Raw genomic sequence first — 25,368 nt, 5'->3', positions numbered from 1 at the left:
TTCTCCTGAGTCCAAGCTCTTACTTTTATTTTTAAAGTCTGATAAAAATGTACTCAATTACATTTTATACAGTAATATTTAGTGAACTTTGTCCAAAAAGACTTCTGTTTTTAAGTTCATTTGTAAAAATAACAAAAGCTTTATCACTCAATCTCTGGCCAATAAGGAAGGAAGAAAAACCTTGCTAGAAATGAATACAAATAATTTCACACAAAAGGCCAGGTGACGTAAGAATAGTATATTAATTAATATATTTTCTTTGTATTTACAATAAATCCATTTGTTAATACTGTGATAGAAAAAATAATCAGTCCACATTATGTAGTAGAAACAGGCTTTGAGGATGACCATTCCTCTCACAATAAAAACATACAAGGATTTCTCCCACAGCTAAAGTACTTTTCAACATGACAGTCTTGGGTGAAGGTAAAACTGACAAAGTACCTTAGATATCAGCTATGTCCTAGAATCAGGAAATCAAGGGTATTACCATTAAGCAAGCAGCAGAAAGCTGTTTAAGCTTTTCCAGGACCATTTAAATAGAGTAGTTACCATGTAAGGATTTAATTTTACTTGGAGTTATAAAAAGTAAACACACTAAATTGGGCAACTGCATTAATCAAAAGCAGCCCCAAACAAAAAAGCTATCAAAAAACCCCAAAACAAGGCATTCTTATATCATGCATAAAAAGGATAATTACATAATACATACTTTAATGACCAGACCAATAAATAAATGAGGTAAATTTTACAGTTATTGAAACAAATAAACTATATTTAACCACTTAAGTGTTGCGCTGCCACTGCTTCCGTTTCAAAATATAAAGTAATATAATTAATCTATCATCTAAAAACTGCATACTTTGAATGTTTGTTTTTGATCCCCTTTTGAGATAGCAAAGGGGAACTGTGTAACAAAATATTATCTGAATATAAATCATTAACACCAATATAATACAATTATCATGTAATTGCCATTTTTATATGCACAGTAGAAATACTGTGAAAGCTAGAAAAAGATGGAAATAGACTGGCCAGAATTTTAAATTTCAGACTAACCCATGATAATCTAGAACAGGAATAAACAAAAATAAAATTTACACAACAGATACAGCTTGATATCCTTTCCAAATTCAGTAGTCCACCTGATGTACCTTCTAAACAAATCCATTACCTCAAAGTTAAAAAAGGAAGAAAACGTAAATCTCCTTTTTGAGCTTTAGTTTTCAAGTTTACGCTCTTGAAGAAGGCTAACATTAGCAAGAACTGCAATACTATTTTTACAAACCTAGAATCTTTCCTTTTGTATTTTGTATTTGCTTTCCCTATTTCAGTTATTAGTAAGGGAAAAGAGAGGAAAATATTAAATTATCAAGTCAAGAATAAATATGATAGCCAGTTCATGAAACTATTAAATTGAATCAGTTGGATCAAGAATTTCCCACTACACAGCTACTGATTATCTACAGCTACCGTTGGAGTAGTAATTTAGAAGATGTCTATCGTAACTACTGACAGTACTTTTCGTAATATATCAATTTCCACTTTTACTTTCTTCTCTCCCTTACTTCTTACATGAATTATTTTAACTGTGTGACAGGAAATTTTATTCTACAAACTCATTTCAATTACTGAAGAGGTGATTTTAACACCTAAGCCTGCCAATCCTGAGATGATGATGATGATGATGATGATGATGATAGGAAAACTGAAACCCAGATGATTTCTCACTCAAATTTCTGCTTTAGTTTTTTTTGGAAGATGGCTGGCAGAATAGAAAGAAGAGCCAAAATCATTAGAACAAATACTGAGTTCCAGGAAACAGCTTCCCCTGCTGTTGTAAGCTGGTACAGTGTTGTTCCTGCCTTAATCGCTACAAAAGAGGGAGGTGCAACACCTAAAAGAAAAAAGAAAAACATAACCATTTTTAAAAAATAAAATTTTATAATATAATATATTTTATATTCACAAAATTATTCAGAACTCAAAACAGCACTGACATTATTCTAACACTTTGTAATGTACTATTTTAAACTGATTCAAATAAACCCATGTTTAAATTTTAAAAAATTAAAATTTTCTGTGTGTATAAAATTTCTTACAAGAATATAGTAATCTCTGTTTTAGTACATTGTTATTTAATTTAAAGCCCCACGGGGTGCCTGGGTGGCTGAGTCTGTTAAGCATCTGACTTTGGCTCACGTCATGATCTCAGACTGTGGTTTCAAGCCCTGTGTCAGGCTCTGTGTGCTGACAGCTCAGAGCCTGGAGCCTGCTTCTGATTCTGTGTCTCCCTCTCTCTCTGCTCCTCCCCAGCTTGTGTTCTATCTCTCTCTCAAAAATAAATAAACATTAAAAATAAATAAGGCCCCTCGAGTTTATTTCCATATAAAGAATTCAATCTTTCAACTTACCTCTGGAGGATAAGGAATTTAAAAATTCAAGAAAATTTTCTTTTTTTAAAATTTTTTTTTTAACGTTTATTTTATTTTTGAGACAGAGAGAGACAGAGCATGAACAGGGGAGGGTCAGAGAGAGGGAGACACAGAATCCGAAACAGGCTCCAGGCTCTCAGCTGTCAGCACAGACCCCGACGCGGGGCTCGAACTCACAGACCGAGAGATCATGACCTGAGCTGAAGCTGGCCGCTTAACCAACTGAGCCACCCAGGCGCCCCAAGAAAATTTTCTAAAAAATAATTTAGAACATTTCTTAACAGCTTTTAAAAAAAGAATGTGCTTTGATCCAGCAATTTGCACTTTAGGAAATACTACTAATGTACCTGAGCAAAGACCTAGGCTCAAGGATGTTCATCAAAGCATTATAAACAACAAAAAATCTGGAAACAATCTAAATGTTCAACAATAAGATTGAGTAAACTGTCATTCATCCTTGACAGAATATACTTAAAATAAAAATGAAGTGGTAGGAGATACTCAGATATGGAAAGATACTCAAAATATGAGTAAGAACAGTTTATACCACAGCATGGATGGAACAACTACATTTTATTAAAAACCAGAACAAATTGGAAAAGTCACTTTAGCCAAAGTTTTTTTTTTTTTTTTTTTTTTTTTTTTTTAACGTTTATTTATTTTTGAGACAGAGAGAGACAGAACATGAACAGGGGAGGGTCAGAGAGAGAGGGAGACACAGAATCTGAAACAGGCTCCAGGCTCTGAGCTGTCAGCACAGAGCCCGACGCGGGGCTCGAACTCACGGACCGTGAGATCATGACCTGAGCTGAAGTCGGACGCCCAACCGACAAGCCACCCAGGCGCCCCATAGCCAAAGTTGAAGTTAACTAAATCTGCGGGTATTCCATCTGTAAAATTAAAGAGATGGGGACAAAATTCTCTCTTCTGATTCTGTAACATTATTTTACAAAATCCAAAATATCCCTAAGATTTTTAAGTTTCTCAATGAATTCTTTAAAAGCAGCAACAAAAAACTGATTTTGATTATTCTTTTCAAGATCTGTAAGTATTAACTTAAACTTTAACCAATACTTAATACAAGAGGTCTGTTCACTTCGTTGGTATCTAAACAACTCAAATTAAATTTGAAAGAAAAGCAGAATACTCTTACTAAAGAACCATCAGAATTCACAAAATACATAAATGCATCTTTATGTTCACTAATTAATTTCAGAATTAAGTGCCAGCTCCTTGAAAGCAAGAATCCTTGTTTCCCCCATATTTTTCGTAATGCCCATAATACTAATGTCAATAAAAAGAAAATAGAATCAACTCTATTGAAAATTAAAGTTCAGTATTTCAAAATGTGATGAGAAGACAAGGGAACAAATTATTCAAAACGGGCACTTTTATTAGGATTAAAAAAATATCCAATAAAGTAGTCTTCTTTAAAAGAAGTAACACAGGGGCGGCTGGCTGGCTCAGTCAGTTAAGTGTCCGACTTCGGCTCAGGACATGATCTCGCAGTTCCCACACTGGGCTCTGTGCAGACAGCTCAGAGTCTGGAGCTTGCTTCGGATCCTGTGTCTCCCTCTCTCTCTGCTCCTCCCCCACTCATGCTCTGTCTCTGTCTCTCTCTCTCTCAAAAATAAATGAACATTAAAAAAAAATTTAAAAGAAGGAACACTTAAGTCAACACAATCCAGCAAACATTTCAGGATAGCTATTTATGTATGCCAGGCTCTGTGCTGAAATATGTGCAAAGAACATGAAATCTAGCCCAGCTGGACACTGTTAGGTATGTACACGAGTTCTAACACAGCGTGAACCAGAGGCCTTACCTAGAAAAGTGCCAATAAAAAAAACTTTCAATGGCACATTTATCACAGGGGATGTGATATTAATAAACCAATTTGGCAGAAATGGTGTTATTCTCAAAAATATAATGTAGTTAATGAGATGTTCTCTATGACGCTCAACCTGTCATAAGAAAGAAACCAGTTAGGATCAAGATAAGGCCAATAACGAAAAAAAGTTCCTTAATATACTTATTTCAAATTCTCATTCCCTGACAGTTCAGAATCTATCCAGCAGAAATGATCAACATAGGAACCTGAAAATGACAATGATCTCATTACCAAAGCTAAGTAACATGAGATGAGGTTTTTTTTTTTAATTGTACATATAGCTTAATGTTGCACTATTAGATGGCTCAACAATGACCCTTTACACCTGAAAGAGCAAAATTAAATTTATAACTATACATAAGATACATATCATGTGATTAATTTTTAACTTCCTATAATGTAAAAGGCTAGTATAGCACATCAGTAAACCTAGCCTCTAATTTAATCTTTATTTTTGTGTTATGATATATATTACGTAAGTGATTCATTCATTAGATAAGTGAGATTGAACAAGTATAGGGAGATATTTAGTCAATTAAATAAAAGCAGTTTATACTTCTAGATCTTGCTTTACAAATAATGATTGTGATTTGCAGCAAAATGCTTAATTTCTCATTTCCTAGTTTGTAAAACAAAAGGGTAAGGCAGAATGATTTCTGGAATTCCTTTGAGATTTAACAGGTTGTTTCTTCCAATTCTTTCTAAAAATAAGATTTTCTTAGCAACATCATATTAAACCTTTCCGTGTAGTGGTGCCTATATTTGTCATTGCATGTCTTTGTAGAAATCCTGACTAAAGAGAACAGTCATTTCTACTGATGAAATACATTCAAGGAGTTGGTTGATAAAAGTTTTTCAGTGACCCACTGACAGTGGACTGCATCAACACAAAACAGGTGAGGTGTCCAAATATATGAATGTCTTCACCAGAATGATGACTTCTCTGCTCTGACTGACCTTACTAGGAATGAAGAATTACAATTACTGTTACAGTACAGAAACTGCATATTTGAAATGATTAACATTCATTATTTGCCTACTACTACTATAATTTACTTTGGTCAAAAATCATTTTTATTAAAGCCCTGAGTCTGGGTTAATTTATGTAGGGACTATACACTGACCTCCCAATTAGGCACAGAATGACACTAAATAACTTAAAAAAAAATACATGTTTACCTGTTGTGACCATTTTACTGCTTTCTCTGTTAGGTATTTGTATACAACTGGCCTCCCAACTAAATAGGAGAGCATATAGCAGAATGAGGCACCGAGTCCAGAACACTAGGAAATAACAAAAAGCCGTAAGCATTGTGTACTTTTCCATCTTAGTCACATGGATATAGTCACTTAAAGCAAAGCTCAAATAGTATATATTTTGGGGGGTTAAGGGAGGGTACTCTACATGACATCTCTCGTGCACAGAACAAGAACCCATCTGATCCAGTCCCTTCTCAGACCAAATTATAACTGAGAATAACTATAACAAACTGGCACTTATGATTAAACTTAGTGATTACATCCAAATAGTTAATAATAGCATCTAACTAGCCTAAGAATAAAATTTAAAAGCGAATTTTTTTTCAACTGCTATGCTTGAAAATACCACCTCCAGCTCTGGACTTAAGTCTGTGATGCCCCTGTTCTAAGAAAAAAGCAAACTATAACATCTGCTTATGGGGGGAGTTAAAAGATATTACTTAAACATTAATCACCTCTTAAAACTAATGAGTTTATGTTTACACAAACTAGTGGGACCAGATGCCATCCTTCTCCCTCATCATTCTATCAAAAGCTACTTTTTTTCTAGTCTCCCAAATTCATTTTATATACTTACCAAACAAACAAGAAATAAGGCTAGCGGAAAGGGATAAAGAAACCCTGAGAGTATACTGAGAAATATAGAGCCTGGAATAGCAAATGTTTGCAAGCTGTTAACTTCTAAGTTAAGGATTAAAACATAATACAATGGAATTTTTAAAAGACAAATCAAACATTTCAGAAAACAAGTATCAATACAGAAGTTATCATGTTAATAAGATTGTATCTGTATCTCAGTATTAAGAAAGCAAAATTGTATCTAAAAGTTTAAAAAACCATCAGTTATGATGCCTTTAACTCTAAATTGACCATTTTCTAGCATTATTATAAATACAATGCTATTAAGAGTGTGTTACTGAAAGAAAAACCAAGACAAATATCCAATGTGTTTCAGATAAAGAACTGGGCACTTTGGCAAAAGAAACAAAAGGGAGGGGAAAAAAAAAGAGAGAGAGAAAGAGAGAGAACAAAGGTCTTCAGTAATCTTATATGCTTCTCTAATGCACTGCATTTACTCCTAAATGTGTTCAAGAAACATGGTTTCTGTGGAAATCTAGGGTATGATAATTACTTGCTTCTAATTTAACTTATAAACATTTACCTCAATGCACTACTCATTAAAAAAAAGGATAGAGGTTACAGAATAAAGATCACAAACCTTACTTTTAAGAATTATGCTTTTTACTACTTCCTGTTTGCTCCCAGTTTTAGTCTGGAATCCCCCTACCCCCTTTTAAAAACCCCTAACATGATTTACTTACAAGTCAGAGTGAATTCCTTCAACATCTATGCTTCTTTTAAAATTTCTATCTTCACCCATTCTCCTACTCTATTCATGTTTTCATCTCAATCTCCTTTCTTTTTTCTGGCTTCTTTCATCTTCAGTTTCTTGCTCTTCCACAGGATCCCTGCTGTATAAACCCACTCTGATGCCTATGAATTCAAGAAAACCTAGGCTTTCCTTGACCAACGTATTCTATCCAGCTAGTGTGCCTCACCTTCACTTCCTCAGAGGAGATTCTCTCCCTGTCTCCTTGCAACCTGACTTACTCATCCACCTGTCTCATGGCCAAAAGTAATGATTTTTTCCTGTTTATTTTTTCACCCTGATTTAACTCATTTTATAATTATGTAAAATATTTACTTGGTTCTAAAGTCAAATCTACGCAATAAAGTACATCTAGAGAATGACTTCCATCCCTCTGTCATCTCTCTCCCCACAGGTAAACATTGTATTGGCTTTTAAAAATACCCTTTCTTGGGACGCCTGGGTGGCTTAGTCGGTTAGGCATCCAACTTCAGCTCAGGTCATGATCAGGCTTGTGAGTTTGAGCCCCACGACTGCACTGACAGCTTTAAGCCTGGAGCTTCCTTCAGATTCTCTCTCTTTTTGCCCCTCCCCTGCTTGTGCTCTCTCAAAAATGAATAAACATTAAAAAAAATAATTTTTTTCAAAAACAGATAAATTATCTCCTTGTGTATGTGTGTACTCATATCATCCTCCCCTGCTTAGATAAAACATTGCATACTGACTTACTATTCTGCACCTTGCTCTTTTCATTTAACATTATATCCTGGAGGTAAGAATGCCTTAACCACATAGACATTTCTCATTTTTTTTTAAATTTAATTTTATTTTATTTTTTTAACGTTTATTTATTTTTGAGACAGAGAGAGACAGAGCATGAACGAGGGAGGGTCAGAGCGAGGGAGACACAGAATCTGAAACAGGCTCCAGGCTCTGAGCTGTCAGCACAGAGCCCAACGCGGGGCTCGAACTCACGGACCGCGAGATCATGACCTGAGCCGAAGTCGGCCGCTTAACCGACTGAGCCACCCAGGCGCCCCGAGACATTTCTCATTTTTAAGTACACTCCAGTGTTTAGACTTGCCATGGCTTATGCAACCAGTTCCCTACTGACATTTGGGTACAGATACTTCTATTTGAATATTTAAAATTCTGCATGTCCTAAATCAAAGTAAATGTTATCTTCCTTTCCCAACCCTAAACAGAGTCCTCTACCTATTCCCTTTTTTCTCTAAACAGCCCAAAATACAAAGCCAAAGAAAGGTAACCACCAAGAACAAAACTGGTATAATATGGATAACTACTGAAGCTAGATGATGGGTACACAGGAGTCCACTGTATGATTTTCTCTACTTTAGTGTAGGTTTAAAATTTTCCATAATAAAAGAAATTTTTAAATTACCCTAAGATTTTAGCCTTAGGGAAATAAAAAAAAGAGATGATGGTGACACATTTAATGTCATCCATAGCTCAAAAGTCTTCAGTGACTACCCAATACCACTGAATATTCTAAATTCCTCAGCCTGGTACTCAAAGTCCTCTACAGTCTGAGTGCAGTGTCTGTCCTATCTCCCTACACTTGTGTCTCTATCCTCCCCTTTTCATACCCTATAGTCCAACTAAACTGGATGACTGATCACTTGTTAACCACACCCTGTGCTTGTAAGCTCTGCTCTAGATCTGCTCAGAATGAGACTGTGCCATCTCTACCCGTAATTCCCTAGTGCCCCAGATGGAAATAGTTGTTCTACCTTTGAATGCTCAAAACACTAGATTTGTACTTAGAATATAATTAGTAAATTAAAAAACTGATTATGAATAAAATAATTATAATGTAAAAAGCCATTTATATTCAAGTTTGACATTACATAATACCAGTGAAGGTACTAATACTACACTGCTGAAGACGGTGGCCACTAGCCATATGTAACTATGGAGACACTGAAATGTATGTAGTCTGAACTCAAGTGCTATAAGTGCAAAACACACAAATTTCAAAGACTTAGTGTGAAAAAAGAATGTAAAAATACCTCAATTTTTATGCTGATTGCGTGTTAAAATGATAATATTTTGACATATTGGTTCAAGTAAAATGTATTACTTAAATTGATTTCAAGTGTTTTTTTACTTTTTCTAATGTCAACTAGAAAATTTAAAAATTACATGTTGTTCAATTATATTTCTTTCTATTAATTAACACTGTATCAGTTATATGCCCTAAGATAAAGTCTTTTCTCTTTTTTGTTCACTGAATTTTAAAAAGTATCTTTCTAATAAAGAGCTTAAGATTCAAAAGTGAAAATAGAAAATTATAAGACAACATGAACTTAACAAGTTATGTTATAAAAATCTAAAATGAGATGTAAAATCATTACAATCACTTACATATCAAGGCAACAATAACAATATGCAATAAAACCTCCTGAATTGACAATATTAACCAATATATGTATTTTTACTATTAACTAATATTTAAAATGTAAAACTTAGGGGCTCCTGGGGTGGCTCAGTCGGTAAAGCGTCTGACTTTGGCTCAGGTCATGATCTCGCGGTCCTTGAGTTCAAGTCTGGCTCTGAGCTGTCAGCATAGAGCCTGGAGCCTGCTTCGGATTCTGTCTCCCTGTCTCTCTCTCTGCACCTCCCCTGCTCATACTGTCTTTCTCTCTCTCAAAAATAAATAATCATTAAAAAAAATTTAAAAATTGATAAAATTTAAAACTTCAAACCAAATATATTTTTTTTTTCAAAAATTTTTTTAACGTTTATTTATTTTTGAGACAAAGAGAGACAAAGCATGAATGGGGGAGGGTCAGAGAGAGGGAGACACAGAATCTGAAACAGGCTCCAGGCTCTGAGCTGTCAGCACAGAGCCTGACGCGGAGCTCGAACTCACGGACTGCGAGATCATGACCCGAGCCAAAGTCGGCCGCTTAACCGACTGAGCCACCCAGGTGCCCCTGTATTTTGTAATAATAAAGCCCTTCTTACACTTTCAATTCACTTTCTATAGGACAGTTTATCCTTTTCTACTAATTTGCATATGGATATTAAGACAACTAGGCTATAACATTTATAACCCCAGAGATTGTGAAGATCCATTTATGCTAACTGGTTGACTGACCTTATGAGTGGGTATCTCCTTTATCCCTCAGACATGTTATCCCTCCCAAAGCTGAGAGGCAAAGTAGGGTTAAAAAAAAAAAAAAAAAAAAAAGATGACTTTCCAAAGTAAACAAAAACTGTATGCCTTGTTCACAAAAACCTTATAAATGCCAAATTAAAAAAAGGAATCAAGTTTTTATCTTACTTGAGGAAAATATTTTAATTTATGGTTAAAGTGTATAGAGGCAAAATAACCTTTAAGTCTAACACTAACACTATGGTTTTCCCAGATAGGTTCTAAAATGGAATTAGTAGGAAAGGGGAGCAGTTATGGATTTCTTAAAACAGTTTATGTATTATTAAATCACTTTACAAATAGCTGCCAAATAACCTGCTGAAAGACAGATGCATAATAATTATTCTCTAAATTTTTCCCAAATTTGGATTTTTCTCATAATAAATAAGATGACAAAGTGCCTAAATAAAAATGTATTCTCACCAGGTAGATAAAGGAATGTTTGTATTATCAGCAAAAGTTTTTGTTAACATACTTAATAACAAACTGTTTATGCTAGGAATAACTGCTTCAGGGTATTTAAGAATATACTGACAACATTTATATAAGGAGGCAAGTATAGAAAAACATATATATATGTTAAGTACATAATATCTAGTCTACTATAAATCCAAGAAAAGAAAATGCTAATGAATTTTACAAGAAAAAGTTTTAATTGCGAAGTCCCATAAGCCAAAAGAAATTCAGGAAATAAAACAGGAAGCAAGAATATAAAGAGTTTGAGAGAATTAATAAAGTAACTAGTTTAACTTTTAAAAATAAATGTTGGTTTCAAAAGGAGAATGATTACCTTTACAGAATCGAGATAATGTGTTTCATTAAATGAGAAGATTTGAAAATAGGTTGGATTAAAATAAAAGATACAAAAATCAGATTGAAGTTAAAGCCTGTAACTGGAAGACTAATCACCAGCAGCATAAGCAGTTTGAAAATACGCAGGAAGAATAAAGCTATTTTCCTGACTAATTAATACAACATATATTTCTATAAAATAAAGAAATATATACCAAGAGTTATTTTAAAAATTTATATCCTTTGAATGACTAATTTTCCACTTAAGATCTTTTTACAAAGAAACCATTAAATGGAAGAAAAAAATCACAAACAGAAAGATTTATAACACAACATGTATAAAAGCAAAAAATTAATTACAAATTATATCTTCAAACCTAAGGGAGTATTTTTAAAAATTATGCTGTGGTGACTATTCAAAACAAATAAACTAAATTAAAATAATCAATTAACTAATACAATCATAAATTAAATAGATAATTATCTTGAATAATGCAGAGGAGAGGAAAATATTTATGATAAGTGAAATAAGAATACAAAAAAACTGGTAGTAAATATTCAAAAATAATAACTGAGTTGAGGAGATAAAGTGATAATTTTTTCCATTTAATTTTTCAATATTTTATTTAATGTTACATGAAATTAATAACTTTTAAAAGAAAAAAATAGTTATGCATAACTAAACAGACCCTTTAAGACTTCTTTCTTGAACAAAACTAGATTAAGTTTTTTCAGTTAAAAGGATACAAAATATATGTAGCAAAATAAGCTACAAGTACTTGTACATAAAAGGTGTCCTTATATTTGGATAAAACTTTTCCTAGAGCCTTGGCATCATCCATATCTCTGGGAACCTTCATATTCACTCTTTCTTCTCTAAAGAAATAAAATTAAAGTGAAAAATTTTAAAGCAGAAATTTGCCAAGATAATATCAAAATCAAGTTCAAAACATGAAGTTTTATCCAAAATGATTTGGCGCTTTGATCTGTATTATATTAACCATAAATTCATAAGTTTTAAGTTCAAAAGTCTATAACTATTTGTTTTTAATGATTTAATATAATTTCTTGAGACATGTTATCTATGTATGAAAGTTCAGAATGACCCAAACTAAATTAGATTAAAAGCATTTGCTCCAACACTGGTATAAATTTTGAGTTAAAAAGTGAACTACTGATGTTAGCATATTCAAAACATATTTAACATCATTTTGGGTAATCCTCATGAGAAGCTAAAATCAATAATTAATTACAACTAAAATTAAGTAAAATTTTTGATGAATTTACAGTTCACATATCTTCTGGAATATTTCAACTCAAAGTTCAGATAAAAACTTACACATTTTTCCTTTTCTATTAATCTTACTTTATATTTGGTGCCTTATTTGGAACTGAATTTCTTACTTATAAAAGGCTCAAATAATTACGTTTGTGTTTAATGTATATTGTGCCCATTTGTTTACACGATAAAATTTAACCAATCTTGCAGAACAATGACAGACTGCTGCCTAATTTCTATAAAAATAGTAGGTAAACTGTGATTTCTCATTTATAAATTTAAAAACCAAAAAACTCTTCATAGGGGTGTGTACACACACACACACACACACACACACACACACACACACAAAGAAATAAGCGGAACATAACAGTGTATAACAGCACACTTGTACACAAGTGATGTTATCATTCTTAGAGCAGATTGGGAGCAAAGACAACCTTAATCTATATATTCTTGCTCTCTTTCAGTCAGCTCTTAACTGCCTCCTCCTTGATCAAAACCAGAAAGGATCTAAAATTCAGTAACACTAATAGTAACCTAACAATATAACATGCTAGCCTCCCAAAAGCATTTACACTGACATAAGAAATCAAAGTATGAAAATAAAAATAAGTTTAATTACAAAAATTTCAAGCATGAGGAATTGTTATTGAAAGGAATTTAGAGGAAACGGGAACTTCCAAACACCCTGAAATCATATTTCACAGTTCTCCATTACCACACTAGTCTGGCTCTGGTTGAAAGTCTAACTACATTTTAGTAAGTCTTTTATGTAATCTATGATTAACATAGGTTGGTATTACTGTGGTTAAACAGCCCTGGGATATTTTGCCTTCTTAAAGTATGTTTCAGCTCCATAATCTCTTCCCTAAAATTCAAAAAACTCTGAAAACCAAAAGTTCTTCATATTTTTGTCAGCAAAAATTGACCCACACTTAAATATCATAGTCTTTTATCATGCCCATTCCTCTGCAAAAATTATTAATGAATTTGATAATGGGATCCTTCCCCAGATCCTGTTGGAGGTACTACATAACAGAATTTGTTCCATGTTACCTGTCCAAAAATGGAAAAATTCTAAATTCTGAAACACATTTCACCCCAAGGTTTTGGCTAAGGAGTTTTGGATGTATTTAAGATAATACAAGTTATTTTTTTTATAAAGTCCATTTCACTGTGAAAACTACCTATTCAGGTCATATCATTTCCATAAAACAGGGAAAAGAAAAAGAGCTAGGAGAGAGAGATGTGGTGGGGATAGAAATGAATGAATAGAAGCAGACAAACTGATCACAAGAAGGAAGGGAGAAAACATAGATGGAAAGGTAGGGAAAGCAGAGAAGAAGAGCATCAATGGTTTTCAAACCACAGGTGTCTTTTATGGATTTTAAAATAAGCTTGCTTGGTCACTACTAGCATGAAAAATTAAATAAATAGAACAATTTAGAAAATATCAGAGACCACCACCTGTTTCAGGAAACTTTAATTTTGTATGTATACATGTATGCAAGTGAGCGGGGTACAAGGGACAGGCACATGCCTACAGGATCATGACATAAAAATCTATTTCTTAATATAGTTATATATATTTTTTTAATTTGAAAGCCATTAGAAAGATGAGGCTTTAATTACAGGAGCAGTGCTAGGAAAACCCTGCACAGAAAATCAGGAGGCATATTTGGGAAAGAGTATTTAAATAAGTGTCACTAGAGACTTGCTACAAATCATGATAGCTAATATACACTCACCATGACAGTTCTGTTGCTTCAAATTAGTTTAACTTTTAATCTACTTTATCTATAAATGTCTAGGCATTTTTCAGTTTCTTTCTGTATACTTACTCACTAAGCTGAGGAAAATTTTTATATACCAAAAACATAACAAAAGCTGCAGATAAGAAAATGGACACCAATATAAGAAGTGACATTCTTGCTGACCCAGCTTCTGCACAGGCTTTTTCTGAAAGGGAAAAAAAAAAAAAGCTATAATTAAGATAAATATTTTTAAAAGACAGTATTCCAAGTCAGCAAATAATTTCCTTAACGACTTTCCTCCCCAATAAACTGTTCATACTTTTGCTCAGTTTTAACATAGAAATTTAACTACTAATGTATTTGCCATTTATTAACCAGGCATATTGCTTCGGGGGGAAATACCCATTTCAGAAACATGAAAAAACAGAACACCAGAATTTGCAGCATTGATTTGCTGATAAGCCAAAGGACAAAAGAGGGCATTGCTCTAGTTACTGTCACTGACTTTCAAATTTATTTATATTGGGAGCTGACAACATAGACAGAATGCCCTCTTAGGAAAAATGAGGTAAAGCGGCAATTACTTCAACTGTCACAAGAACCCAGAAATTGACTAATACAACTGGTGAATGTTAATACAGTACTTTTTACACCAAACGCTTCAGAATATAGTTGAGCCTCAAATGTTTTGGGTGGCTCTCTGGGACTCCAAGAATGGCAGAATTTGTTCACATTCCCTTACAAGGTACTCTTCGTGTTATCTAAAAAATTATACGCAACATAAAAGTACAGGGTACACGAGTGGCTCAGTCAGTTGAGCGTCTGACTCTTGATTTTGGCTCAGGTCATGATCCCAGCATCATGGGATCGAGCCCAGTGTCAGGCTCCTTGCTGAGTGTGGAGCTTGTTTAAGATTCTCTCTCTCTCTCCCTCTGCCCCTATCCCCCGCTCACATGCTCTCTCTCTCTAAAAATAAAAATAAAAATAAAAATAAAAAATAAAAATTAATAAATAAATAAAAAGATAAAAGTATGGAATGAGATCCTGGAAAGAGCAAGTAGAAGAATGAGCAAGAATGAGCTGTTTTTATCAGGAAGTAGTCATTAGTGGGGAGGCAAGGCCAAGATACCTTAGTAGTGCTCTCTGTGGAAACAGAAGTGGTGGCATAATTTTTATTGTGCACATTTACCATTATTCCATGTACATACTTTTAATGCTCAGGGGATTAAAAAATATATGTATACCATAAGAATTACTTTTAGTTCTCTGAGAATGAATCTACCACTATGCCCCTCCCTAACTACTGCCTGTGTAACTTTTATACATACTTTTTATGAAGTATCCTAAAACAAATGCCTGTACTCTATTCGTTCATTTGGCAAATTCTTCTTCTCAAACATTTATATAAACGTATTAGATAGGTGTCACTGCACAGTTGAGTAACACCCTCCTCCTCAGGGAAACTTTCTCATATTCCCCTTCCTCTCAAAGGGGCTAATCTCGTTGGCCCTTTGATTCCAACACTACCTTCCCAAACAACAGAAGGCTAACTTGCCCAAGGTTGGACACCTGACTCAAGTAGAAACTCATTATTGGCTGACCAAATTGTCTCTTGAAAATTTGAACTAAAAGAGATACTGTTGTCAAGAGGTGGTATGTCTTGAGGCTGAAAGATCAAGCAGTGAAGGCCACAGATAATGACAAGGCAGGCCAAAGACATGTACCAGAAAATGTAAGAGTGGAGGTTAAAACAAAAACGCAGAGAGCCCAAGTGGGAGCTATAGCTAACCTACTTGTTAACTTCTAACTTTCCACTTCCCTTAAAACCTAGCTATATTTCATTTCTTGCTCACGGATGCCAGTGAGATTGCCTCTTTAAAAAAAAAAAAAAGTTTTAAACGTTTATTTTTGAGAGACAGTGAGCATGGCAGGGGCAGAGAGAGAAGGAGACACAGAATCCAAAGCAGGCTCCAGGCTCTGAGATGTCAGCACAGAGCCAATGCAAGGCTTGAACTCACAAACTGCGATATCATGACATGAGCTGAAGTTGGACACTTAACCAACTGAGCCACCCAGGAGCCCCGAGATTGTCTCATATATTTGGAAGAATCTCCTTTTTTATTGGTGCTAGTTAAAACTTATTTCTGCTCCTTTCAACCAAAAAGCCTTAACTAAAAGACAAACTTCATTTTTATACCTTGTCTCATTTTATTGTAGTTTTATATATTTTACAACTGAATTGGTAAGATTTTGCCCAATTCTATGTTAAACATGGAGCAATACAAACCACCTAGCTCCACGCAAGGTGTACTGTGTGAACTACATGAATTGGTATCACCAGGAGCTTGTTAGAAATGCAGATTCAGAGGGCGCCTGGGTGGCTCAGTCAGTTAAGCATCCGACTCTTAGTTTCAGCTCAGGTCATGATCTCCTGGTTCTTGAGATCAAGCCCCGCATTGGACTCTATGCTGACAGAGCGGAGCCTGCTTAAGATCCTCTCTCTGCCCCTCCCCTGCTAGCTCACTCTCTCTGTTTCTCAGAATAAACATTAAAAAATGCACATTCTCAGGCAAACATGCCAAAACTACTAAATCAGAATCTGTGTTTTAATAAGATACCCAGGTGATCTGCATGTACATTAAAACTTAAGAGAAAACAATATGGCCCACTTTGCCTATTTTATAGGTAAGTAAATAGAGGCCCTAAGGAGGTTGCACTATTAAAAAAATTCCTAAGGAACTGAATGGCATAAAGTATATCCCCAAAGCCCTTTAATATCCATGTATAATCAACTCATAATTTCTGCTATAACACAAATTGCTTAGGTTTGGTGCTTTGATATACCAGATACAAATTGTTCTTATCTGTTCATTAAAGCTGACTTTCTGAAAGACAATATTAGGTTTATCAAGCTCTAGTATGTGAACACTAAAGTTAAAAAAAAGACTTTACTTCAACTATTAAAAAAAAAATGACTGTACTTAAAAAACCAAGTTACAAATAGAAATTTACTTGCTCATATCATACTTTTTTTTAAATATTCTTTTTTTTTTTAAGTTTATTTATTTTGAGAGAGAGAGAGCATGAGCTGCAGAGGGGCAGAGAGAGGGACAGACAGAATCACAAGCAGACTTAGTACAGAGCCCCACGTAGGGTTTGAACTCATGAACAATGAGATCATGACCTGAGCTGAAATCAAGAGTTGGACGCTTAACTGATGGAGCCACCCAGGCACTCCACTCATATCATATTTCTAAAATTTACTGCAGGAAGCAATGGGATCATAAAATACTACAAAAGATGGCTTCAATGGAGTAATAAACCAGGATGCCTGCCACTGAACACTATAGTTCATTAATCCACTAATGTATTTGTATGTTTTGCAGCACAGAAAATTGAACAGAGACCTTAAACATCTGAGGTAGGCATAATATGAAAAGATCTCTGCAGAATCTTATGATAACAAATGCCTAATTGTCCATATCTTTGCCTTGGTTATGATATCTAATTCAATGCTTATCTTGAGAATTTAAGAAATCATATTTACTCACTCTAAAAAGAAAAGAATAATCAGCCAAAAGTGACAAAAAAAATCAGTGTGCAATAAAACCAATTCAACCAAAAATGTATTTTTTTTAATTTTTTATTTATTTTTTTAAAGTTTCTTTATTTTGAGAGACAGAGAGAGCAGAGGAGGGGCAGAGAGAGAGGGAGCCTCAGGGAGCTCAGCACAGAGCCTGATGTGGGGCTTGAACTCATGAACCGTGAGATCATGACCTGAGCCAAAACCAAGAGTCAGACGCTTAACTGACTGAGCCACTCAGGCGCCCCCAAAAATGTGATTTTAAATAGAAAATCTACTGAAACACAAACTTCTCACTAGGCTAAAATTTTATTTTCCTACTTTGTTAAATAAAGAGGTAATCCACAGGAAAAGAAATAAAAGTAATATATAAACATTGAGGTTTATGGCATAGTTTTCTATGGGCTGACATCAAAGCAAAGTGTATGTACACACACATACTCTGTACAATTATTCGAAAGGCCTGCTACTTCTTAAAGGCATGCTACTTTTAAATCTACCTGGAATTAACTTGCTCAGCCTTCACTTTTCACTTACTTCCCTGCTTGAATCAAGTCCAGAGTACAAAAAGGACTGATACAAATAATTTAATATTACTGGCATCTTTTAAACTCTTCAAAACCACTGTTTTGTTTTTTTTTTTGTTTTTCATATGGGAGACATTTGTGCACACAAGAATTGTAAGAATAAATGGCTGATATCCCCCCAACCCCCACCTCTTTCTCGGTACTTTCCTTTAGGACTTCTGCTCTGCAAGGTATGCAGTCAAATGTAGAGTTGCTTAGGACGATCTGCTGAGCATCTATTATGTACAAAATGTTTTCCTCAATCTCTGCTTCTAAGAAACTGATAGCACCATTAGCTAGATTACCAAGGAATGAATGGCACAAAGGGGTTTTGAGTATATAGGAAAGCAAGATTACTGGGCTGGAGTAATGGAGGCAAGATTCACAGAGCAGGTAGAAACTTGGTTGAAGACTAAAAGATAAGAAGAATTTACAGCTTTCTAATCCATACTGTAGTTAAATATAATAAGATTTCAACAGGTTATACAGTTCTCTTAAATTAACAATTAGGGGTGGCTGGTTGGCCCAGTCGGTAGAACAAGAGACTCTTGATCTTGGGTTGTGAGTGAGCCCCACATTGGGTATAGACATTACTTAAAAATAAAATCTTTAAAAAAAAATTAAGTAGGACATTAAGCAAGCTAGCTTTAAAGTTAAACTATAGTATTTTCTTCCCATTATTAATTTGCCAGTCCTAAGTAAGGAGTCAGAGGGAAGAAAGGTGTCGGGCAACATTTAACTGGACTACAGAACACTACCCTGAATGCTCCCAGAGTACACATTTCTGACTGCTACTTGTTGTCTTACAGTTGGATGATGAAACACATAGACATTTGAATAAAATTAACCTCCATGTTTAACTTGATACCTATTTTCTGCACTCTTTAAAATTAGGCAAATTTTGTCAAGCATTGTGTTCAACAGTAACACAGAAAACAAACTGATGAGAATGCAGAAAATAAATGACCTTCAATATTGAAGCTCTCCTTTCTTTTAAAAAAAAATTTTTTTTTAACGTTTTATTTATTTTTGAGACAGGGAGAGACAGAGCATGAACAGGGGAGAGTCAGAGAGAGGGAGACACAGAATCTGAAACAGGCTCCAGGCTCTCAGCTGTCAGCACAGACCCCGACGCGGGACGTGAACTCACGGACCGCGAGATCATGACCTGAGCCGAAGTAGGCTGCTTAACCGACTGACCCACCCAGGCGCCCCTGAAGCTCTCCTTTCTTTCACACTAACTGGTAACTAGGGGTTGTTAGATATTATGATTCAACAATTATTCTTGAGTGTAATTCTATTAAGTCCAGAGACTAGCATGTAATTGATTTAGAGTTCTACACAAATAAAAGTTGAAAATCTTGTTTTAATAATAATTATACATCTACATGTATAGCATACATTTTTATAATGTACCATGTCATTTAGCATTTAGAGCTATCCACAACAGTACTTTACACATTCATTAACCTTCACATCTTCCATCATACTAATTCCCAATCTGAATTATCCCCATATTCTGCTTTCCAACCTCCTCCCAGGCGAAAATTACTATTAGACTACTAGAGAAAGTCAAGATTATGTTCTCTTAGCCTACAAATTCACAATTTTTTCTATCTTCAAATAAGGTTATCACTAGCAAATAATCCTTTCACAGCACACTCCAAAAGGGCTATTTCAAGTCTCTTCAAGCCTTTAATTCTATCTTCATCAATTCTCAAACAATGACACTCCCTCCACACTTCAGTGAGCTTCCCAATCTCTACCTTAAGATCTGTTCCTCAAATTATCCTCCCTTGCTCCTTTCCCCTTATCTTTGCATTAAATGCCAACACACTTCCTTCCAGATTTTGCTCAAAGAATTGTCTCTTCTCTATGCACCCAGTATCTTCAATTCTTCCTCTTAAGATCACCTTTTCTCTAACTCCTAATATGCATATATCTATTCTGAAAAGTCATAACCTTAATGGCCCTATAGTAGCTCCCTATTTTCATTACTATTTTCATATCAAAATCTTTTGAGGGGCATAGGGGGGCTTAGTCAGTTGAGCATCCAACTCTTAATTTCGCCTCAGGTCATGATCCCAGGGTCATGGGATCAAGACCCGAGTCAGGTTCCACACTGATCATGGAGCCTGCTTTAGATTCTCTTTCTCTCTCTCTCTCTCTCCCTCCCTCTCCCGTGCTCACTCTCTCTTAAATACAGACATACAAACATACATACAAAAAAAACCTTTGAAAAGCAAAATCTTCCTAAATCTGCAAGATTTTAGGAATGACTCTACTGGTCATCAGATCCATCAGGTCATCAGGTTCTCAACATTCAATGTTTTCTAAACTTACTTGATTCTACCATGAAGAAGCAAAAGACCCATCTCTTTACAGAAACTCTAACAAGTGTTCAAGGTCACAAGAATCTACTGCAGTATTTTTGTAAGTAAATTTTATTTCAAGGGCTTTAGAATTTTTTTTAATTTTTAAAAATAAAAAAATGGTAGCAGTATCATCAAGTATAAATGTAAACAGCTAAGATAACTATAAAATACAAATAATCGACTATTACACACACAAAACATGTTTGTAGGTACCAGACAAAATGGCACTACCAATTTTGTACGAAAGCTCATTCTCTAAGGATTATGCCCTGCAATTGTGGTACCATTCAATCCACATACCTTCAGACTCAGTTAACCACTTTCAGATGCTTCCCACCTCCATTCACCAAAGACTGAGATCAAGCTTATAATAAATTTCTTCGTAATCCTAAAAGATTCATCATCCATTTAGATGATCCACCCAGGCTCAAAAGTCTTTAAGGTTCATTTCTATTCAACTTTAGCCACCCACTTTCAGCGACACACTAAGTTCTCACATCCCGACACTGCTCTACCTTGGACATTTTAAATTCCAACATGCTATTCCTTGATCACCTTTATTCTTTCGTGAGCTTATTCCCTCCATTTTCTCCCTTCTCTTGGGCTCCTCACTTTTCTTCCTTCCATGCCCAACCTCGATTTCATGATATATCATCTGAAGCAACACCATTGATTAGAATCCTTACCCTTTTCTTATATCTAATCTAACCCAATACCAGTAATATAAATTCACCTTCTTCACGAAGATGGTTGAGCACAAATAGAGAAAAATCATGAGTGACCCATCACAGAGATCCATCTTTGGGAAAACTGAGTTAGCCTCATTCCTACTCCCATTTTTTTAGGTGTCAAACATGAATCAGGTTGAGCCAATCTGATAACAGTGATAGGTTCAGGGACAAGCATTTGATCTAAGACAGTCTGATTTAATCAGTGTGAATATTTAGATTTTTTATTGGCAATGCTAGGAAAAACATTATCAAAGTTATCAAGGACGTATTTAGCTTACCTGGACCTTCACAAGAAATCAACCTTAAGGTAAAGCTGACATCAAAGATATGAAAGAAATCTGATCCTGATCACTGGGCTCATTGGGCCACTGGTTCCAGGCTGAAGCCAGGGAATCCCACTTAATCTATCAATTTTTTAGTTATATATATCAATCAACCTTCTTTCAGCAAGGGTTTCAATTGTATTTTCTATTGATAAGCACAAAAATCCTGATACATAATGTTTTGGTTGAGACTGTCTCAACAAATTATACTAACACCTTGGTTGACATCCAGTTGCCAATTTTAGTCTTAACTTCCGGTTATCAGTAATCAGAGCTTCTTTCTTCCTCTAGGCCAGTACCTTGCTCACAGCAGATGCTCAAAGAATATTTACTGAACCAAATAAACAAGGCAGGATCTAGAACAGGCATCTGAGAGGGGTGTATTATCCAAAGTTGAACAATATTGTCTTCTAAAAGTAGTAAAATCAACTTTGAGACAATGTTTCTCAAACATTTTTGGCTGCAATCATAATAAACGGCTTTATATCATGATTAGTACACACAAAAATCTATAAAACGAAAAATAAAATTCAAAGAACACTTATGCCCTACTACATATGAAGCACTCTATTTTCTCTTCCATTTTTTAAAATGACTCATCATTACCCATCAAACTGATCTCACAGGGCTCTCGCTGCTCACAAGGATGATGATCTATATATATTTAAAAAACACAGTCCTAGCAGTTCTCTTGAATCGAAGTGGGAAACTTCTATGACTTGCTAGTAAACAAATCAGCCAGAACAAATAACACAGAAGAAAATAAAATACCCTCATTCAGGCACTCTTGCATGTAGATTAGATCAAGAGCCTCATAAGTGCTTCTTACTTACTCTTCCTCATCATGCAAGAATTAGACTCTCAGTGTTATTATCTTGGTCAAGTCTTCACAGTGGTCCTCAGTCTGTAAGGCTCAGATGTTAGACTAGAGATCAGAGTCATGGCAAGGAATCCACTAAAACATACCAAACACTGCATGTAGAATGTAAAGTAGTTCAAGCATACACACAATGACAACTATTTGTCAAAGTTACATAGATGAATTTCTCAATCAAGAGTTAACTAAAATTTGGGGCGCCCGGGTGGCTCAGTCAGTTAAGCGTCCGACTCTTGATTTTGGCTCAGGTCATGACCTCACAGTTCACAACACTCAGCCAGCCCCACATCAAGCTCTTCTCCTTCTCTCTCTGCCCCTCCCCCACTTGCTCTCTATCTCTCTCTCTCAAAAATAAACATTAAAAAAAGTTATTAAAATTTTTATCTCTTCTCCAAAACCTTTAATTTTTTGAGATGTTAAACCAGATACCATCTGCAATTAACAAAAATTGCTTTTCATAATCTGGAAAATTGGTTGCTAAATAGTTACTAATGACACCACATCACCAGCTCATTACCATTACCATAAGCAACCAAACCCTATCATGTAAGGGATCTACAAAATCTTTTGCCCAGAGAAAGAATTCCTAACACTAATTAAAGAGAGAGACACAGAGACAGAAACTGAGAGGCAGAGAAGAAAAAGAAAACACTGGAAATCACTAATTAACAGGATGGATCAAAAAACTAACTTTGCAATGAGGCGCCAGGGTGGTTTGGTCACCTGGGTGGTTTGGTCGGTTAAGCAACCACTCTTGGTTTCAGTTCAGGTCGTGATCCCTCACGGTTTGTGAGTTTGAGCCCTACATCTGGTTCTGCGCTAGCAGTGAGGAGCCTGCTTGGGATTCTCTCTCTCCCTCTCTCTCTGCCCCTCCCCTGCTGTCTCTCTCTCAAAATAAATAAATAAACATAAAAAAAAAAAAAAAAACACAACACTAACTTTGCACTTAAATCCCTCTGTACCAACATTACTTTGATCATGGCCAACCTTATCTCCTACTATACCCAACAGAAATCCTCCATTCCTGACAAATTAATGTTAATAAGTTTACTGACATAAAGATTCACACTAACTTTCCAGCTTAATGTTTCCTCCGCCCAGAATCCCTTACCTTCTCTCTAACAATGCAAACCCTACTTCTTCCTGAAGGCATGCCTTCACATCTCCCTCTATCCTTCTATAGATGTGTAGTGCACAGAAGTCGTTTGATAGCATCATAAAAATAATTGTGTTGAATGGGTTATTCTAATGATAAAAGATAAACAATTATAAAAGCATTTTGGAGGTTTCAAGGTTTTATTTTCCAAATAGCTTTAGGTTAAAACAACAAAAATCAGTAATAAAAAAAATTGACTGCTACTGCAAACCAAATGACAATCTTTAGAAATGACCTATCTGGAAAGACTTCCTGAAGAAGTCTTCAGGACACACTTGGATTATTGTCACTCTCCATAACAGCATCTTCAAAACAATGTTCCTTTAATTTAGAGTGGATTTATACTTAAACAACAATTCATTTTTGGGGTTTTGAAGTTATTTGGCTCTACTGTCTATAAGATGGAGAAATACCCAAATACATAAAGCCTAAAAAGTCAAATTAGACTAAAGAGATTTTAAACTAAAGTGTGCAATACATTATTGTTGTCTATACTTATGATGTTGCTAGACAGTCTTCAAAGACCCTCTCCCTACCCATCACCGGTGGTGTTCCACAATGGCCATTTGTTACGATCCCTTCAAGTTTATGGGCTTTTTAAAAAATATTTAAAGAATTTAATCATTTTAACTTTTGAAAAGCAGTGAAAATCTCTATGCCAAGATGGAATCAAAGTATTTAGCTTCGAGGTATGCTTTCTTCTTAAAATAATATTTAAAGTTCAGAGAAATGCCAGAATGGTGTAATGGAAAAAAGCTTGAGAATGGGAGATCTCAGCTATGATAATAATTAACATTTATTTAGTCTCCACTTCACACAAGCCACTACACTAAATGCTTTACATCCATTATTTTTGCGTAATCCACACGGCAAGCTATTATTACTATCACCTTTGTCATCCCCACTGTACAGTTTAGACACTGAGTTTTTAAAGATAACAAGTCCAAAGTCATAAGTGGTTGAGCAGGCCACTTGGAAGTGGCACCTGGACATAGTTAAATCCTTGCTCTTAACTACTACTTGACTAATCTTGTGACTTTATGCAAGTTCCATATCCACTCTGGGCCTCAGTTTCCTCATCAGTGAAAATAAAGCAAGAGTCTTGAAGTTCCTTCCAGCTCTGTCTAGCTTCAATATTATGAAGCTTACAACCTCCCTGAGCTTCAAACAAGCCAGTGTCATCACTTCTTTTAATTGAATTCAACTACAACAGCATTTACGAGCCACCTCCTAAGTGTCTGGCCTTGAGGTGGGCAGCGGCCCAAGCAAGCCCAGGTCCCTAACCCTCTCTGCTCCCGCGCCCCTGGGTGCCAAGCAGGCCCCCTCGAAAATCCCTGGGACAGACCGGGGTCCTTTCTACTCCGAAGCCCCTCCGGCACACTACCCCCTCTGGGCCAACCCCAGCTCTGATTCCGGTTCTACTCACCCTTCAAGTAGTCTCCGCTGCCTGGCGTCATGAGACCGCGCGTCCCCGCTGCCCTGTCCCCCACAGGGGTCGTGTGGAGTGCCCCCGTCTGCGATCTTTCGGCGACTCTGCCTTTCGCCATGGCTGCTGCAGGGAAGGTGAAGGAAGAGAAGTGATGCCGCCCCCGCTTAACAACACCTCCGCCTCAGGCTTCTTACACCAGGGGCCACAGCCGCAGCCACAGCCACTTCCGGCGCGACCACCTCACCTGAGACGACCTCAGCCCGGAGAGCACAGCGACGCTCTGCTGAAACCTACAGCGCCCACTCGGAGTAGGCTCCGCCCCGCTCCACCCCCGTGCCTCGCGCGCTCACGCTCGCCCAGTAACCGCGA

The 25,368-nt window shown here is 35.7% G+C and overlaps 1 protein-coding gene across 2 annotated transcripts; it reads right to left on the bottom strand.

Annotated features, from left to right (window-relative positions):
• On the bottom strand, window positions 1-25,368 carry TMEM41B (transmembrane protein 41B). 2 transcript variants are annotated; one of them, XM_060605971.3, is made up of 8 exons: window positions 25,244-25,368; window positions 24,997-25,122; window positions 14,047-14,164; window positions 11,671-11,799; window positions 6,162-6,255; window positions 5,504-5,608; window positions 4,259-4,397; window positions 1-1,897 (listed from the first exon to the last, which is right to left on the bottom strand). In XM_060605971.3, exons 2-8 carry the CDS (start codon window positions 25,115-25,117, stop codon window positions 1,728-1,730), a joined length of 876 nt encoding a protein of 291 aa, XP_060461954.1. In that variant the 5' UTR covers window positions 25,118-25,122; window positions 25,244-25,368; the 3' UTR covers window positions 1-1,727. The 2 variants fall into 2 exon arrangements, with proteins under 2 accessions (XP_060461954.1, XP_060461955.1); XM_060605972.3 differs by having other exon boundaries at window positions 24,997-25,119; window positions 25,244-25,349.

This window comes from Panthera onca, chromosome D1, assembly GCF_046562875.1.
Source record: "Panthera onca isolate mPanOnc1 chromosome D1, mPanOnc1 haplotype 2, whole genome shotgun sequence".
Taxonomy (NCBI): Eukaryota; Metazoa; Chordata; class Mammalia; order Carnivora; family Felidae; genus Panthera; species Panthera onca.
Note: the sequence above shows the minus strand (reverse complement) of the source record. Positions and strands in the feature narration are given on the sequence as shown.